The following is a 17,779-nucleotide window of genomic DNA, read 5'->3' as shown; positions in this document are numbered from 1 at the left end:
GCCTCCTAGCTAATAAGAATCTGAGGTCGAGTTTGAACTCAGATCTTCCCGACTCCAGACCTAGTGTTAATTGACTTGCCCAAGATCACATAGCTAGTAAGTGTCTGAGATGGGTTTGAACTCAGATCTTCCTGATTCCAGGCCCAGTGCTTTAGCCACTGCCGCCTTGGCTCATACCAGTGTACAGTTGGTGAAGTCTGACTATACAACAAGTAGAGATGTCTGTAAAACTTGTACAGTGGAATGGAAAGAAGACATTAAGAGGCATGGTTTTGAGTCCTTTCTCAGCTATTTGCTATATAATGATGATCAGGTTACCACCTCTGAGAGTCTCACAGTCTTTCCTAAGTAGAGTGGTGATAAAAATCTTCATACTCTCTCTTTTACAGGTCTCTTGTGAGGGAAGTGCTTTATGAACTTTAAAACACTCTACAAATGAGAGCTTTCTAATACTGTAACCTTGGAGAGGGAGGCCAGACTGTATACTTGAAATAATATAATTTAACTATCTAGGCATACTTGGAAACTTTAGAAATTCTGTGGCTGACTTTTTGACATTTCACTTGCCAACACAAATATACTATTTAGTCAGTAGTATAAACCCCAAAACCCAGATAGGTTTCTCTGCCTATGCTGAGAACATTCTGGAATTATCCTGTAAACTGAAGTGGTGATAAGCAACACTCCCTCCCCTCTGCGTTGTGGTAGTAGCCACATGGGAAGTTTGCAAATTTCATAGGAGAGGAAGACGTTGAATTCTTGACAAAGATCTTGACCTGAAATTGTGACCAGCAAATTGCCTTCTATTACAGTTCAAATCCTTATACTTTCCTCCTCAAATATGGTAAATAGTGAAGTCTCAAGAGGGCCTCATGTATATATGGGCTGCAATACTTTCTAGAATTGTGAGATATATCCTAAGAAACAATGAGGGCACTTTAATGAGTTTAGGTCTATAATCAAACTGGGCAGCCGGGGAATACTTCTCCATTTGGGGATTCTGAGACTTCATTCCAATTACCTATGTCCTCTGTGCTCTAGAATGTGTGTGTGTGCATGCGTGTGTGTGTGTGTGTGTGTGTGCATACATATGTATGCACACACACACACACACACACACACGCACACACACACACACACACATATATATGCTCAGGACCCACATTAATGCAGAATATCTGCATAAAGTCCTAAATTAGTGTGGTTGAGTAGCTTAGCTTTGTATGTTAGAAGTATGCAGAAACCTTGAAGTGAACTTGTTCTAGGGTAGAGGATGGCTCTTCCATGTCTACCTAGCTTTTCCAGATACCCTGAGAGTTAGTAGGAGTCAAGCATTTTGGAGAAAAACTATTATTTTTATGTTCTTTGTTGGATTTATTTTTCTTTTTCTGTTTGGTAGGCTCATTGTGATATGTGAATTGTGATATGTGTGTGATATGTGATATGTGAATCTATAATATATATTATTATTATTTTAATATATTATAATTATATATAATAATAATATATATTATTATTATATTTATCCCAGTCTTTCATATAAACAAGGAAAATCATGGCACAAATAAGATAAAACCAGGGCAACTTGAAGTAACAGTTTAGGATTTGGAAAGCATGAAAGATTCTGTTATGGACACAGTAATTTTTAAAAAGTGAACATGTTACTGGATGTTATAATGTCACAGAGCAGACAAAGAAAGGTCATACATTGCAAAGGGAGGGACTTTGTTATGATCAGAAAGAGCATACATGTAAATGCTGAATTTATGTATCATTTGAAGAAATTTGTTTTTATGTAGCATTGTAAGGAATTTATTTTCTTTGCCTAGACCACTGATTAGTGACAGTAAGTGGAATGGATGTTTTTTATTTCCCACTTACACCTGTTTTTAAATGGAGAAAAGAACCCTTCCCATACTTGCTTTTGCATTTTAAGTTTCACAAGCACACCTCAGTACTGAAGGTGATAGAATGGAAAGAGCAATAGACAATTTTCTATCATAAGAGGACCTACTTTTCTACTTTCTACCCCAGCTTGTAACCCTGTCATAGTTTATATAATGATACTCGTAGTTTGACTGATGTAATGGGAGAATCATAGCCCTTATATATCTCTTAAGAATTTATGTGTTAAATCATTGATTTCAAACTGAAGTAGAAACAGGGACCCCTAAACTATACTTAAGGATCCTTGCAAGTCACATATTGACTTAAAAAAACACATATTAACATTACTTATATTTTATTTTAATTTAATTTTGTTTAATTTATTTTTTCCAATTACATTTTAAGCTGGTTCCTCTATACTTTGCCATGGTAGCAGTGTATAACATCTCTGTGCTAAGTCATAGGAGGACTATTAGCAATGAATTCATTCAAAGTGAAGGAAGATACCAATGTAGGATACACTTAAATAGGTCAGGAAAGATAAAATTATGAAAATAAAAAAAATATTTAAGGATATAAATACTTTTATGGTGAAATTATGTTTTAACTCTCTTAGCAAGTATAACTTAACAAGGTGTTATTGGAAAAGATACTTATTAGCTGGGAAAGATCTAAATTCATTGAAATTCCTTTCCTTGAACTATAGAGCTGCAAGAGTTCTTAGGTTCTGGTTCAGTCTCCTCATTTTAAAGGTTGATGAAATCAAAACCTAGAGGGGTTTAGCAGATTTATCCAAGGTCACAGAGCCAAGATTTCCTGACTTTGTTTCTTGCTTTCTTCTACACCATAATATGATCATAATTTGAACAGATTTCAGCTATCCTAAGTAGTATGATTAAACCCTTCTGCACTGGAGGTGTCAAACATGCAGCCCCATAACACTCTTGAGTGTGAGTCAGATTAAAATGTATTCAAGAAATATTTAGCAGAATAATAAAGATTCAAGAAAACATGGATAAATATTGTATTTTAAAACTAATTTAATATGTGACCCACATTTGACACCACTGCTCTTTCTAGTTACTTGGAGACCTTATTTTTAACTCCTTTAAGTTGTGTTTACTTTGTCTTCCTTTGTAATATAAAATAAAATAAAATACACCCTAATACTTTAAGGATAAACATTTGATTTTACATAAATCTCCTAAATTTATAAGAAGACAGCGAAACATTCTGAAGTAGATGGAGTATAATGGAAATAATTCTAAGTCATGGGTTATAGCAGCACTTTTTGTAGTAGCAAAGAATTGAAAACAGAGTAGATGCTTATCTGCTGGAGAAGAGTTAGACAAGTTGTGGTACAGGAACACAATGGAATATTGTCTAAAGAAATGCTGAATATGAAGAATTCAGAAATTCAAGGGAAAACTTATCAGAACTAATGCAGAGTTAAGTAAGCAAGACCAGGAAACCATTATACAAAATGACTACAAAAATAGAAGTGGAAAGAATGATACAATAAAACTGAACACTCCGTAATTATAATGACCAATGACCAGCCTCACAAGGACCCAGAGGCAAACTGAGAAAATGCCTCTCCTGCCCTGGAGAGAGTGAAAGGACTACATTATGGAATATTGAATATACTGTTACACATGGTTGATGTGCTGGCTTTGCTGAACTACTTTTAATTTTTTAAAAATCTTTTTTCCAAAGGGATAGCTTATTGGGCAGGGAAAGAAGAATTTATAAAAATATTAAAGTACAATAGGAATATAACAAAGGATATGACAAATGCAAAGGAGCGTATACATAGTATTGATTTCAGGGAGGCAAAAGCAGAATGTACTATACGTATATGATTTGTGAAGACACTACTGGCCTCTTATAATTTTATGATATTGAATTCAATTGAAGCACATTTGTGAATAGGGTTATAGTGCCATCAATACCATAATTTTGAACATGGAATGAAATGATTTGTAGGCAATGGAATATTTCTTTTGGGATCTGGCTTAACCTACTTTATCTTACCATTCTTGAACCATTCACTCATTCATCCACTTATTCAACCTATCAAATTAAAATTATGAATAACCATTGAACAACAGAACTTTGACCCAATGCTGCAACTGAGTTAGAGGTTAATAAAGCCTGATGTTAGATTTGCTTTTTATTACCCTTATTCACCTATAAGATGTGGATGCCTCTTATATAAGTAGTAAATTATTATTATGTCTATCCTAGTATTTGTATTTTGAGATGAAATGAAGGGCATAGTATCGTAATCTTCAGTGTGTACGTGCATCCATTTCCCCCCCCCCCCCCCAGAGTAATCTTTCTTCAAGAGATTGGGAAAATGGGAGAAAAAGCATAAGAATTATTTTATCATTCATAATAGTTTAATTGAATTAACTGATAATTTTTACGTGCTGTCTGTGTGTCTGGACAAGACACTTGACCTCTCTGGGCTTCAGTTTCCTCATTTGAAAAGTGAGGGTGCTGGAAGTTCTCTTTGAACTCTAAATCCAGAGTCCTATGATTTTTCTTTTATGGATCATGTGATGGATGCATACTGCATCTATCACAGAGGAAAGTGCTGATAGATAAACTGGCACAATGGAGTGTGGGCTTTCAGTTGTGCTGGATGGAACAAGAGGCAGGGGGACTTTTCTTCCGTCTCTTTTTAAGGTGGTAGTGAGAAATTATGTGGGATGGGATAGGTGTCAGCAACAGAGCTTTGAAAAAAGTGGATTGGGTAGCAGCTTCCTGTAATAACATGAGCTGGCCTTATGCCATGTTCCTCTGGCAGAATGTGCTGAAGAGGAGGACTGGGAAACAGCTGTGGCTAGTAGTGCTGTTGGACAGTAGAGCACTTTCTTCTTTATGGAACTGCTTCATAATGTTCTGTCTGAAAGGTGAGGGGCTTGGTGACAATTAGAGGATGAAAAAAGAGGATGGGGGTGTGCTAGTTTGTGAGGCATTCCTGGCCAAAGGGGGTGGGGTGGGGGAGAGATGGGGGGAGAGAGAGAGAGAGGAGAGAGAGAGAGAGAGAGAGAGAGAGAGAGAGACAGAGAGACAGAGAGAATGTGTTTATGTATGTGTATAAGAAAGAAAGAGGAGATAAATTGAAAATTTTATGTTTTTGTTGTTCTTACAAGCAGAAACAACCTCCTCCTTCCCCCCTCCCCATGTGCTACAAGATAATAGAATTCTTTTGTAATCTACATGGATCTTTCTCAGTTAGTGTGATTTATAGGGCACGATATACATAGGTGGTTAAATGTACAGAAGAAATGGGTGTTTTGGTGAACTTTGTAACATACATGTCATAAAAGGAACTGTAAGCAATGAAAATCTGTAGTGGGGAGAGAAGTAAAATAGAGAGTATTCTTATATTGTGTTGTCATAACATACACCTTTGAAGAGAAAGTGAATTTATAGTAGATAGTGTGTAGTTGGTTAAGTGCAAAGACTGTGTGTGCATGTGTATCCTGTAATCATGATTTTTGTTGGGTTTTGTACTTCCATACTTCATTGTTTTATTTTTGTTGGCTTTTGTGATAATTTGTTTAATTTAAGCAAGTATAGTGATTATGGATTTGCAGTAATTTGAGTTTATATTCCTAGCAATGGGAATTCTGTGTATTCTTTTATGTATTCCATTCTACTGATGTAAAATATTTGATTCCCTGTCCCCTCCTTTATGGTATTAATGATTATATGCTTTCCCTTTGCCATTGGTTAATCTGTTCTCAGAGTCTGTTAATGAGATATATAGTGTCTTTAGTTTCTATCTTTATGGGTTTACCCTAATTGACACCTTTAAACCCTATAAAAGGCTTTGATGATGAAATTTTTAAACATGGGATAAATGAACAAGTTTGCTACTTTTTTTTTCTACTCAAAGCATATCTGTCCTCACTAGGTTATTATGTACCATGTACCCCAAGTGTCTGGCTGCAATAGATTTCTGACTAGCTTTTTAGGCTTGTGACCTGAAGCCAGGTATAGAATGTTGGAGTCACTGTAGAAGAGCAATGTTGGCTCAGAATTTGGAGTCAGAAAGCTTAGGTTCAAACACTTGCTCAGTCATTAATGTGACTTTGGACAAGTTGCTTAGTTTTTCATGAACTTTAGTTTGCTCATTGAATTCTTATAAACAACTTTGGGTGTAAAATATAGTAAATTCTGTTGTTACTTTTTCCAAAATAATTTTTTGATTGTAAAATGCTTATAATGACACAGAATCTACCTGTAAATTTAACTGAAATTTTAGCAGTACAGTTTAAATTAAAGTGGTTATGAAATAATATTTTTAAACTTTAGGGTTTTTTTTCCTAATTGAATGCAGGTGTGGAATAGTCACAGGGTGGGGTGTGTGTGTGTGTATGTGTATGCAATTCAATATGTCTCCACCTAGTCCCACAACAGCAGTTAATTTTATTAAAGAATATCATTGCTTCTTAGCAGTTTCCTCAGTTAACAGAGCAAACTAAGAAATATCAAGCATGGAGTGTATGTTGATAACTTCAGATTTTTACATTGCTTCTGTGAAGAGTGTACCTTTATCTTTTATGATCTTGAAAACCCTTTGACATTTTGATCTTTTTTTAAGTGATTTGCACAATTCTGATATCTACTGTTTTTTTTTTTAGATGACTTACAGTCTGTTGAAATAAACCTGTAATAAGGTGGAGGTCACTATGATTTAACAGGCTAGATATTAAAAACTAGATGCTATTTATTGCTTTAAGTCCAAGGTTTTGTTCTCTTTGCTTTAGAGTGTTATAGGAGAACTGATCATTTCATTTGCATGTACCATATCTAACAGCTTTGATGGTATAGTCCTTTTTGGGGGTTATTTGTTCTGTGGTTATGGTCAGCATTGCCAGTGGATGAAAGGAATTGTCATTACTTGGTATGAATTGTGTTCTTGTATATTGGTTTTTAAATGTTGCACAAAACCATCAGAAATCAGAAAGTCTTCCATATAGTTGTTGAATTCTCTTGCTCCAAAATTGCTCTCCCCACAAACTTTCTCTTCTTTCATAGGCTACCATATCTGTCTAACTTTTTTTTCATTTTCATGAAACTACTTTTGCATGGTGCATATGTCATTTTTGGGCACCACTCTTCTGAAATGAGATAAGATGATATTCCTTTGCTGTTGCTGTTGAAGTCACACACAGATGATTTCATACAGCCAAAGTATTCAAACATATCCTCTCTGGGAAACATCTGATCAGTCTGTTGGAAGTTGCTTACTGAAAGTCTGCTGCAGACTGCTTTGATTAACAAAGTTATGGTGCATTCATTATAATATAAACTCATAATCCATCAAGGTCAGAGCATGCATGAAGTGTTAGAGGTAGTTAGAAATTGCTAATATTTAATATCTAACATCTAAGCAAATGCCATTGCTTTTAGAAGTCTGTAAAAGGGGGCCATAAACACCTAATTTTTAAGCTTTAAATTTAATTTTGAGATGTCTTTGAGGATTTTTCTCTGCCTTCTTTGTTAAATTCAATGACTGATTTTCTTTTTTCTTTATGTCAGAAATACAGCTTTTTATGAGGGAAACTTGTGAAACTCTATAAACTAGGTGTCTACATGTTAAATATTGTAGGTTATTTTGTATATCCTTTTATGCATCACAGTTATAGATTGAGAGCAGTCTTTTGGCTTACTATTAGTTAAGAGTTACATTGGAGACTCTGGTAATGAAAAATTTCAGGCATGTGCTTTTGATCCCTGGAGGACAGTTCATGTTAGAAATGCAACTTTCTTCTCCCCCCACTACCCATCCCATAAAAGATCACAGGCCTGTACAGCAGTTGCCTTATATGTGTGGTGCATGTAACAACATTCTTTGGATTCTTTTCTTGGCAACTTTCATCAAATAATGTCTGGAATCAGAAACAGATATTTTTTAAAGTGTGTTGTGGAAACAAGTGCATTTTTCAAGCTAAAACAACAATAATTTGTGTAGAAATGTATTTTTCTTCTAGACTGGTCAGCTAAGACACCAAGAAAGGGGTAGGACATATGTAGTTATACTGACTTGCTATTTGATTAAAATAGAATTTAATTAGGCTTAAATATAAAGATATATAGGGGCCCTGAAAACATTAATTGAATTTACATTGCTCTGAGCATGTAACTCTCTTGTCGTTTGTTGTTATTGGGGTCTGAACAATCTTTCTATATATGTATTTCCCTGCCCTTTCTCCCCCATCCCTCTATTTCTAAATTGCATTATACTTGTTATACATGATGTACAGCTGTCTAGGGACATTTTAATTTGCTCATTCCATAATTTTAAAGAGCAGTCTTAATAAATATGTTGAAGATAACTCATTTTCAAATTCATATTAGGCAAAGCTCTTCAAATTTAATGAACTAAACCAAAACAAGCTTTTTAAAAATTTCCTTTGTCCTTCTTTTAAAAAACACGGTTTGATGTTCCTTTATTCTCTCCCCACCCCCTTCACAAAGTATCACAATCTTGCTTTATCTATTTATTCATTTGGCTGCATTAGCATATAAATCGGTTTAGAGGCATTACAACCTAGAAATTACCCTGCCTGACCAACTGATTGAAACCCCAAGTGTCTGAAGTATCCAAAATGTGGGAGGATTTTTCAGGATAAGCTTTATATAGGCGTGATAATGTCTGATGTAATTGTTGGAGCTAAGAAATTCACTGAACCAAAATACTTGAACTGCAAAAAGAACTGAAAATGTTTCATTATAGTCTTCATCTTAACATTTTTTTCCCACTTGTCTCTTCTGTTAGATTTATTTGGCACTTTCCTTTCCTCTTGTTCCTTTTCCTTCTCTTCCCTCCTCTCCCTATTTTCATAGTTCATTCTTTCCTGTTGCCAGTTATTTTCTACTCATTGATTGTCCATTGGGGCAACTGAGCTCACATAAGCTACGTTGAACTCAGTTTTGCTAGTGAAGATGTCACCAGTAGCCAGACACATATTAGTAAAGGTGACACTCAGTAGATGGAGACAGATGGAACAGAGTGATAAAGGTAATTTGCTGTCCAGCACATTATGTCACTATCATCAACCAGAGGCAACGGTATGTTGGGAAATTTTTCTATTTGAATGATAAAAATAAATGGAGCTGAAAATGGCTCAGGTGATATGGTTTGGCAGTAATAGTAGCTTTTCATGATAAAAGAGACTTACAGGAATTTATTTTGCTTGAAAAAAAACCTAAACTAAATTGCACATTATTTTATGAATTTTACAACAGTGAATTTCTGTTGGCCTTCTTATCAGGAGGGATGTACAGGGAGGAAATCATGCTGGTGTGCATTCTGCACTACTCATAATGTCTTGAGTGCTTACAAACAGCTTTTGTACATTGAATATGAAATTACCAACAAATATTAAGGTTCTAAATTTTGTAAAAGAAGCCAAACTACAGATGTAATTGATTGTACAGGAGAAAAGATAGGGATAAACTAGAAAAGTCACTAAGAGGGAGAAATGTTAATGAATGTTCAATGATCATTCATTATTATTTGTTTTGAGAATATCTAAAAGGAAGAAACTAGTATAGCCAATCAAAACAGAGATGAATGGAGTTTAGGTTGGGATTAGTAATTTACATTTCAAATTGAGTAAACTAATTTTTAAATGAGGAATACTTGTCTGAAGATAAAATTAGATTGGTTTCTCAGAGAAATTTTTGAAAGCCTCAGAAGAAAAGGAGCTGAGGTGGCCCTCTGCTTTCATAAATTTCAATGGGTTTCCCAGGAATAGTAGTGCATACCTGTAATCCAAACTACCAGGTTGAAGCTGACAGATCTCTGGGGTTTAGGAGTTTTGAGAAGGGCTATGCCAATCTACTCTCTCTACTTGTTTTTGTTTATGCTTCATTTTTGGAGAGGACATCACTGGAAATGTTCTTTCACATGAATTTTATTTAAGTGAGGCAGTATTGCACAAAGTAGTCAACCTCACTTTCTCTTCCTGAGTTATCAAAGTCCAGTGGCAGGACAGAAGTTAAGAAGGACAATGGCCTAGGATACAGTGGATGACCTTGGGTTCTTTGATTACTGACCAAGCTCTAAGTGCTCCCTAATACCTGCTTCAGCCACTTCATGGCTTTTGGAACAAATTGTTCTCAGTTGCCCATTCCACCAGGGAAAGACATCCTTCTAACTCACCAACAACTTTGAGGCTCATTGGTTACTCTCAATCTAGTTTAGCCATCTGCAGAGACAGTTTTACTGGGATGTTGCCCTTGTGCATGCTACAGCTTCGGTGAAAAGATGGACACCAAAGATAGATGAATTGCTAGTCCACCATGAACACTGCATACAACCCACTCTCTCCACTAAGTTTGACATTAATATGGTAAAACTCCAAAAGAGGTTTAAGCTTAACTAAGGAGGAGTGAACTGGTCAAGGTCAGATATAGAGCAGTTCAAAGCTCCCATGTTACCATTTTTGTAATTAGTTAGTAAGTAGCCCCTGTAGTTCCAACATGAACATGATAGGGAGATCCAGTCTTTAAAAATAAGAAACCAATTTAAAAAAATTCTCTTGGGTCACTTCTCCTCTGAAGTGGTCTTAAGATCAAGTTCTTTTCTGTTACTTCCCCTCTCCCCTTCTCTCCGCTTCCCCCCCCCCCCCCCACAACCCTCTACCTACTTCTCTTAATGCTTGATCCTTCAAGGTTACCTCCAGTTTACCTTTTTTATATCCTATATGTACATAAATCTTTTCATCTTCTCTCCCTATTTACACTGTGAATTTCTTGAAGGTAGAGGCTGACTTTTTTTTGTATCCCCAGTCCTTGGCACAATTCTAGACACCTAATAAATTTTTGTTGACTGACTTTTGCCAATGCTGCCATTTATTGTTTGCAAATAGGATTTCTTTCTTCCTTTTGTCTATTAAAAATAGTGAAATATAAACAAGAAAATCTTTTTGAATTTTTAAGGGTTCTAAAAAACAAAATAGGGGAATGTGAAATGAAGTGAAAGCATTTTGTATTTAACCTGCTTCTCTGGCTCCCCTCCCCCCCTTTTTACCTTAAGGTCATTTTACAGTTTAATGACTGGTTGAGAACTACAGGAATTAATGATAAGTTTTTATATATCAATGTACTAAAGATTCATCTGCATTTCTGAGTAAACTCAAAATCTGGTTTCCTGGGACTAAGGAGTGAGGAAGTATAAAGAGTGCTGGGGATACAGGTAGTCTTGGGTTTTAGGCAGTGGAAAGACTGGGATGAGGAAAGAGTTGGGCATATTTGCTTTTATCAGTCTGAACTCTGTCCCTCCCCACCACCCATCACCATGAACCCTATGGTGAGTCTAGAACTGGAGGGACTGGGTGAAGTGAGGGTCCCAGGCAGCCAACCATGAAGAGATAAGGGGGAAAAATTCCTTAACCTTGCCAAAAGGTAGGAAAGAGAACAAGCTGTAACCACTATTAAAAACTCCCTGGAGCATTTAAATTGGGTATTCGGAACTATTGTGGACCTGTTAATCACAGGAAAAAGATCCTAGTAAAGCTATTAGCTTTGTATATCTTTCCCTAAATTGAAATAGTGTGTGATTTAGATTTGTTGTGATATAATACTTTTGAAATATAAAATTTCTGACCCAAATGTTTAGATGGAGCTATCTTCAACAGTGCATATTCCATTTAAATAATGGAACTTGAAAAATTACATTAACATTTTATCAGATCACTGGCTGACCCTGGCCATTTATAAGTAGAATCTTATTAACTCCTTAGTGTGACTCTTGTGATTCTGAAATCCTGTAATTGAAAATGTCTATAAGACATATTTATATGTCTATAATTTTTAAGTAGAGATTATTGAAAATATACTTTTCTGCATATAGTCTTTTTAAGAAAACATGAATTCTGAAAATATGTACTTTTTATGTAATTGTAACTGTGAAATAACTCATAAAATGCAATACACAAAATAAAATTTTTTCTTACTAGTAATACCCCAGAATTCTGACCTTTTGTGCTAACATTTCAATTAAAAAAAGATTTCAGACAATATTCACTATTCACAACACATGTAATCTACAGTGCCATAAATACTATATGGCAAATAAAATTTTTAAAACTAAAACTTTTTTTAAACCTGAAATCTTCTCCACTGTGTCAGATGGCAGTATGAGAACTGTATACTATACTGCGGTGAACCTCTACCGTGGCCACCCTCTGAAAACCAAGAGAGAGGTTTCTGGAACTTAGTTACTGCTGCTAAAAGAACATACTTCCAAACAGTCTGTCCTTGTGATTTGTGGATGGCACTGGTGAAGGAAGCACCAGCTTGAAATACAGACAGTTCTCACTTTATGTAAATTTGCATTTGCATTTCATAAACTTTTGACTTTAAGTACTTTTAATACTGAAAGAAATCATTCCAAAAGAACACCTAGATTAATTTTACTATACAGTACTACGCTCTCTCTCTCTCTCTCTCTCTCTCTCTCTTTCTCTTTCTCTCTCTCTCTCTGTCTCTCTCTCCTCCTCATTCGGTGCTCCATGACTTCTTCCCATCCCACCTACTCCCACCAAAAGAAAACCCCTGCAAGCAGAAGAAAAGGTAGGTGGAGAGCTGCTTCAGCCAGATTGGGGCTTGGCTTGAGGCATTTGGTGTCACCTTTGCCACTCTCCCTTAGCCCACCCACCAAGTGTCCAGCACCCATCTTCTGTGTCCCTGATCCTGTGTTGATCTCTCCTGTCTGTGTCCACATTTGGTCCCCATCTGTCTGCCCCCAACCACTCCCTACCCAGTGTTCTTCTGAGTTCTGGCCAGGCCCCCAAGTGTCTGGCCCCTACCCCAGTGTTCCTCCTGCTGCTCTTGCTTCTCTGTCCCTTGCTCCCATGTGTCCTTGAACCCTGTGCCTATCCCCTCCCTTCCCCCTTCTTTTCTTCATGTATTTGGGAGAATTTGTATTATTTAAATTTACTTTATAGAATGATCCACTTATATAAAGTTAGAATTGTCTGTAGTCCGTCAGCTGCATCTGCTTGTGGGCTGTTTGAGATCCTTAAGGGTCTCCCAGCTGATGGGGGCTAAGCATGAAGTTTATCTAACATCTTTTTTTCTTTCCTCATCTGTATCACCGATTTTGCATGTCTGGGCTTAGAGGCCAAGAGACTTGAACTACCCTTTAGGGGCATAATTACAACCCAGAACTTGAGTTTTAAAGGCAAACAAAGAAAATATACGAGTGTATAGGGAGCTCTTTACTTTGCAATGGCAGTGTGAAAAGACCAGTGGGATACCAGCCACTCCACAAACTTGCACCCATCACACCTCCCATTTTTTTCTCTTACTGTGCATACCTGTGGATGTGCATGTTGCCAACACCAAAGGGAAAATGAAGTTTACTAATAAAATCACCCAAAGGTTAAAAGTTAAGAAAGTTAAATGTGTGGATGTTGAGGATTGACTTTACATTTCTTGTGTGTTCCTTGTCTTCTGTTTTGCATTCTAGTTATTTGTGTTTAGCTCATCTCTTCTAGACTTCACTTTCTCTCAGAGTAGAGAAAGGGTCTTATTTATTTTCTTATCCCCTCCTTGGTGTCCTGCATATCTAGTAAATAGTCAAAAAATGTTTGTTTTAATTAATGAATAAGACAAACATATTATGGCCATGGGTAGTATTCTCCTTTTATCTGTGCATATGATACTTGTTTTTAAATAGAATACTATTACTTTGTCTTGAAAAACAATTATAAACTTTGCACTTTCAGCATTTAGTTTATACCATCAAAAATGGACTTGTCCATTTTTTTTACCTCAGGGACATAATATAGTATGGGATAGATACTACCATCTTAACACAAAGCATTGAATTTCTGGTAAATTACAGTAAATTATTTTTAAAAAAAAACATAATATACCTGAAAGATTAAATATGTAGCACCTAGGTGTCCCTGTAGAATCTGGCTGTCTGTTTTTCTGTGTTTCTTCCCCCCCCCCCCCCCCCGCCCCCTTGCAGCCCCTCCCAGCCAGAAGGGAGTGAAGTGAAAATCTGGCAGACCACCCTGTATCTATCTGTCTCCTGGACTAGGTGGTGCAGGATTTTCCCTTCTAGTCCCTGCCTCTTAATCCTTCCCCCTTTGTCCCTCCTCTCTGTAGAGATATGAGATGAGATAAAGGGGAAATATTTCCTCTCTGGAGTGGACCAGGTTGTCTTGGAGCATCACACCAGGTGATTACAATCAGTGGAAATGAAAGACAAACTCTTGATGAGAGGCAAATGGAGAGCCTCGGGTACTTTTTCAATTCTGCTCTTGCAATTTTAGCTAAGAAACCTATAGTATAAATGACTTATACAATAGTACTCACCCCCTTCCCAGGCAGTCTCAACAACCAAGTCAGGTCCTCAATTATATAGCCTGTAAAATCTAAAAATCCTCATAAAAATTGACCCTCTTTCTGCTCCCTCATTAGCTTACTTAGGTACTTGTAGCAAAACAAAAAACTCAGCAAAACAGGGGAGAACATTTTTTTAAACAAATTAACCTAACAAAACATAAACATCATTGCATAGTGAAAAATCTGGGTATAGGGAGTCAGTAGAAAGCTTTAAGGCAAAGAATTCTGTATCCCAGAAGACCAAGGAAGAGAACAGATACCTTCAACTGCTTGTCTTCATGCTCTAGCTTCTTGCTGCCCCCATTTGTTGGTGCCCCATCTGTATTTGGAAGATGCTCAGTATCATTAAAATTGTATCTGCTCTCCTCCATCTGTCTCTCAGTGTCCCCAGACTTTTGTGTGACCCAAAGATCTCCTAATCTCTTGTGCTTAAGTCCTTCACAACCAGCTCTTCCCCTCCCAAGAACTATCTGAAAGCTTTCAGGAATGACAACAGAACAAATTTCTTTCCTCATCCCTCAAATATTTTGAGGGTGTAAATGCTAAAAGGATTTGGGGGAGATTTAATTAGTAATGCTTGGTATATGTTTTAAATAACCTTATGACAGGGGTGGAGAACCTGTGGCCTTGAGACCACATGTGGCCCCTCTAGGCCCTCAAGTGGGGTCCTTTGACTGAATCCAAACTTCACAAAACAAATCCCCTGAATAAAAGAATTTGTTCTGTAAAACTTGAACTCGTCAAAAGGCTGCACCCAAGTCAAGAAGGCCATATGTGGCCTTGAGGCTGCAGGTTCCTCATCCCTCCCCTAGGAGTATCATCCAGGACTTCTGAAAGGTTTTAAGGAAAAGAACAGCTTTGCATGTTTTAAATATAGATAGACAAAAAATCTAAGTTCTTACCATACAGTCACTGTACTAAGTTCTGGGCACACAAATACAGCAGTCAAAAAAGTCCCTGGCCTCAAGGAGCCTACATTCTAGGAGAAATAAGACAACACAAAAGGGTGTGCTGAAAACCTGGGAAAGGAGGAAGGACTCAGGGAAGGACATGCAGACGGGGAGGCTTCTTGGAAGTCTAGGTCATTGCCAAAGGACAAAAAGCTGGTTTGTGAGAGCTGATGAAGGCAGGGATGGAGACCAAGTTTCAGGTGGGGTGGAGATGATTAGAGTAGGACCATTCACAGGAGACTGTTAGAAGAGCATCACAATAACTTTTACTATAACTTTAAGACTTAGACTTGCAAAATCAGCCCTGTACAAGCTGATTCCCCCACCAGTTATTCATTTTGAACATCTATAGTACAAACTTTAAGCATTTTTTGCCTCCCAGGAGAGTTGTAGCCATAGGAGAGATGACAAAACATTTATTTAAAGCTTATCTGATAATATAAGAAGAAAAATCAGCTAAAATTCTTTTCCTTTAACTATTTTAATGGTAAACCTAAATTTTTAAATTTGAAGCTTCAAGAGATAGCTTAGAATTATGACTAGAGAGGTGGCTGGAAACCAAGAAGACCTGAGTTTTGCCTTTGACTTATACTAGCTGTGTGACCCTGAGCAAGTCAACCTATCAGAGCTCTTGGCAATTCTCTTAAGACTAAGAAATGCCCCAAGATGGCGCCAGATCTGTGATGGAAGGTTTCCAACCTATGTTTGAGAAGGCAGTTTTCTCAGCTGGGAGTTCCCTTTATCAAGGTCCAATCCCTTCCTCTGTTTTAAACTTAATATCCACCCACTAACATAGGAAGTAAGAAGTCTTACATAAAACTCTTAGCATCTACAAAACAGAACCAATCAACTTAAGAGCCAGCAAGAAGAGATGCATGTGTTCTGTATCACCTTCTATGTATGTCTGAAATTTCAAGAATCATGGCTTTATTTTCTTTATTTAAAAATTTTCATGTAGTTGTAGTCTAGCACTAAGCATAGTGTCTAGAACAGAATAGATGTTTATTAACGATTGTTGTTGTTGATTAGAGTCAAAATGCAGCCTGTTTTGGCTCTTCCTCATTTTATATTTCTTTCTGCATTTTCTTACTTATATTCTTTATAAAATTATGTTCCTAACTAAAGTTTATCTTAATTTTGGGAATAATTTCTTCTGTCTCCCCACTTTTAAAAACAAAACAAAGCAATTCATGTCTCACATTTTAGAACTGTATTAGTGCTTCTCTGTAAAAAATAAAGAATTCATCCTGTAAGGGGAAAACTTGAATCCCATGTAGATAGGATGAGATTTCTTTGATTCACTGCATACCAAGAATTTCTACCAGACAACTATTTTGGTCTTTGCCCCTTATTAATTTTTCTTTCATTCCCATTTCCATTTCAGGGGAAAGGACCCTTCATGCTTTCTGTATGCAGACATCTACCTTCTTCTGCTTTTCTGCCTGCCATTTTCACCTAGCTTCTCTTTGCCATATCTGAAATTTGGTCAGGCCAGATGGCTAAGACTAGAAAGGCGAGAATGGTGCTTTCTTTGCCTTTCTAATAGTATATGAGAACTCTACTACTTTCACAGCAAAAGAGTTTCCTTTTACCAACTTTGGTACTGTATACTGACTTTCCAGTGTACACCAGGAGACATGCTAATCTTAGGATTTTGGAGCTTGTAAGGATCTGAAGATGAGGCATCTTCAGAAGCTAGTTTGGATCCTGGCCGGTCTCAAGGGAGGGAGTCTGAATGACAATTCTTAATTCTATAGTAAGTTAAGGTAAAGAAAGGAGTTTTAGAACAGCCCTGTTGAGGTAAGTATTTGTGCCCTCATTTTACAGGCAGACATCCTGTAGAGTTTGACTATCAGTATGTGTGTGTGTGGGACACACCTTCCAAATGGGCCATGTAATCAGTTGAAGATGAGAATAGGTTGAATTTAATTTTCTTTGGAAAATTATAAAGTTCATTTACTGACTCCAAGCTTCCCATGAAAGCAAAGACTCATCTTTGAAACTTTTTACTAGTGTTGCTATATGACAATGAGACATGGAAATCTAATGTGTCTGTGGAATTAAAAATGAATACTATATAGAGGACAATGGAGAGTCTTTTGGTGTATGTGAGCAGGCTGCCACATAAAATCAAGGAGGAAATTGAAAGAAGATCAGAAGTAAAGGTTGTCATCAGGGAATTGTATGGTAGGAAGCAAAGAAAGGCTGATTATGTGTCAAGAATGAGGAATGGCAGGTGGTTAGCCTGAATGCTTCACTATGGCTCTCATGTTAGGAGAAAGAAAGTACACCTCTGAGATATTGGGCAGGCTATGTGGAATGTAAGTTAGAATGGGTAGTTACGGATGGGTCATGCCTGAATAATTGATAGGAACCCCTGAATCAATGAGATATAACAGATTCATTGGAGTATATGAGGAAATTAGGACTCAGAGGGAAGGTATCCGACTTTCTCAAGGTTGCTTGGGCAGTAAGTACCAGTCAGAACTCTCAAGGTGTTCTGACTCCTGAGTGTAGTGTTTCCATATTTTAGGAAGTTGGACACTGCCAGGCAC

At 36.9% G+C, this 17,779-nt stretch overlaps 1 protein-coding gene across 6 annotated transcripts in view; it reads left to right on the top strand.

The window, feature by feature from the left end:
• Positions 1–17,779, top strand: part of NHSL1 (NHS like 1) — a 290,898-nt gene that overhangs the window by 153,557 nt on the left and 119,562 nt on the right. Inside the window, exon 1 of one of the 6 annotated variants that reach the window (XM_072643444.1) lies at positions 4,243–4,805. The exons of the other annotated variants lie outside the window; for them this stretch is intronic. Within the exon in view, the coding sequence (XP_072499545.1) occupies positions 4,595–4,805 (211 nt within the window). The 5' untranslated portion in view covers positions 4,243–4,594. Of the gene's footprint in view, positions 1–4,242; positions 4,806–17,779 lie in introns of those variants that run through there. 6 annotated transcript variants of the gene reach the window in all.

The sequence above is a fragment of the Notamacropus eugenii genome, chromosome 2 (genome assembly GCF_028372415.1).
Source record: "Notamacropus eugenii isolate mMacEug1 chromosome 2, mMacEug1.pri_v2, whole genome shotgun sequence".
Taxonomy (NCBI): Eukaryota; Metazoa; Chordata; class Mammalia; order Diprotodontia; family Macropodidae; genus Notamacropus; species Notamacropus eugenii.
This window is presented reverse-complemented; position numbering and strand designations above follow the sequence as displayed.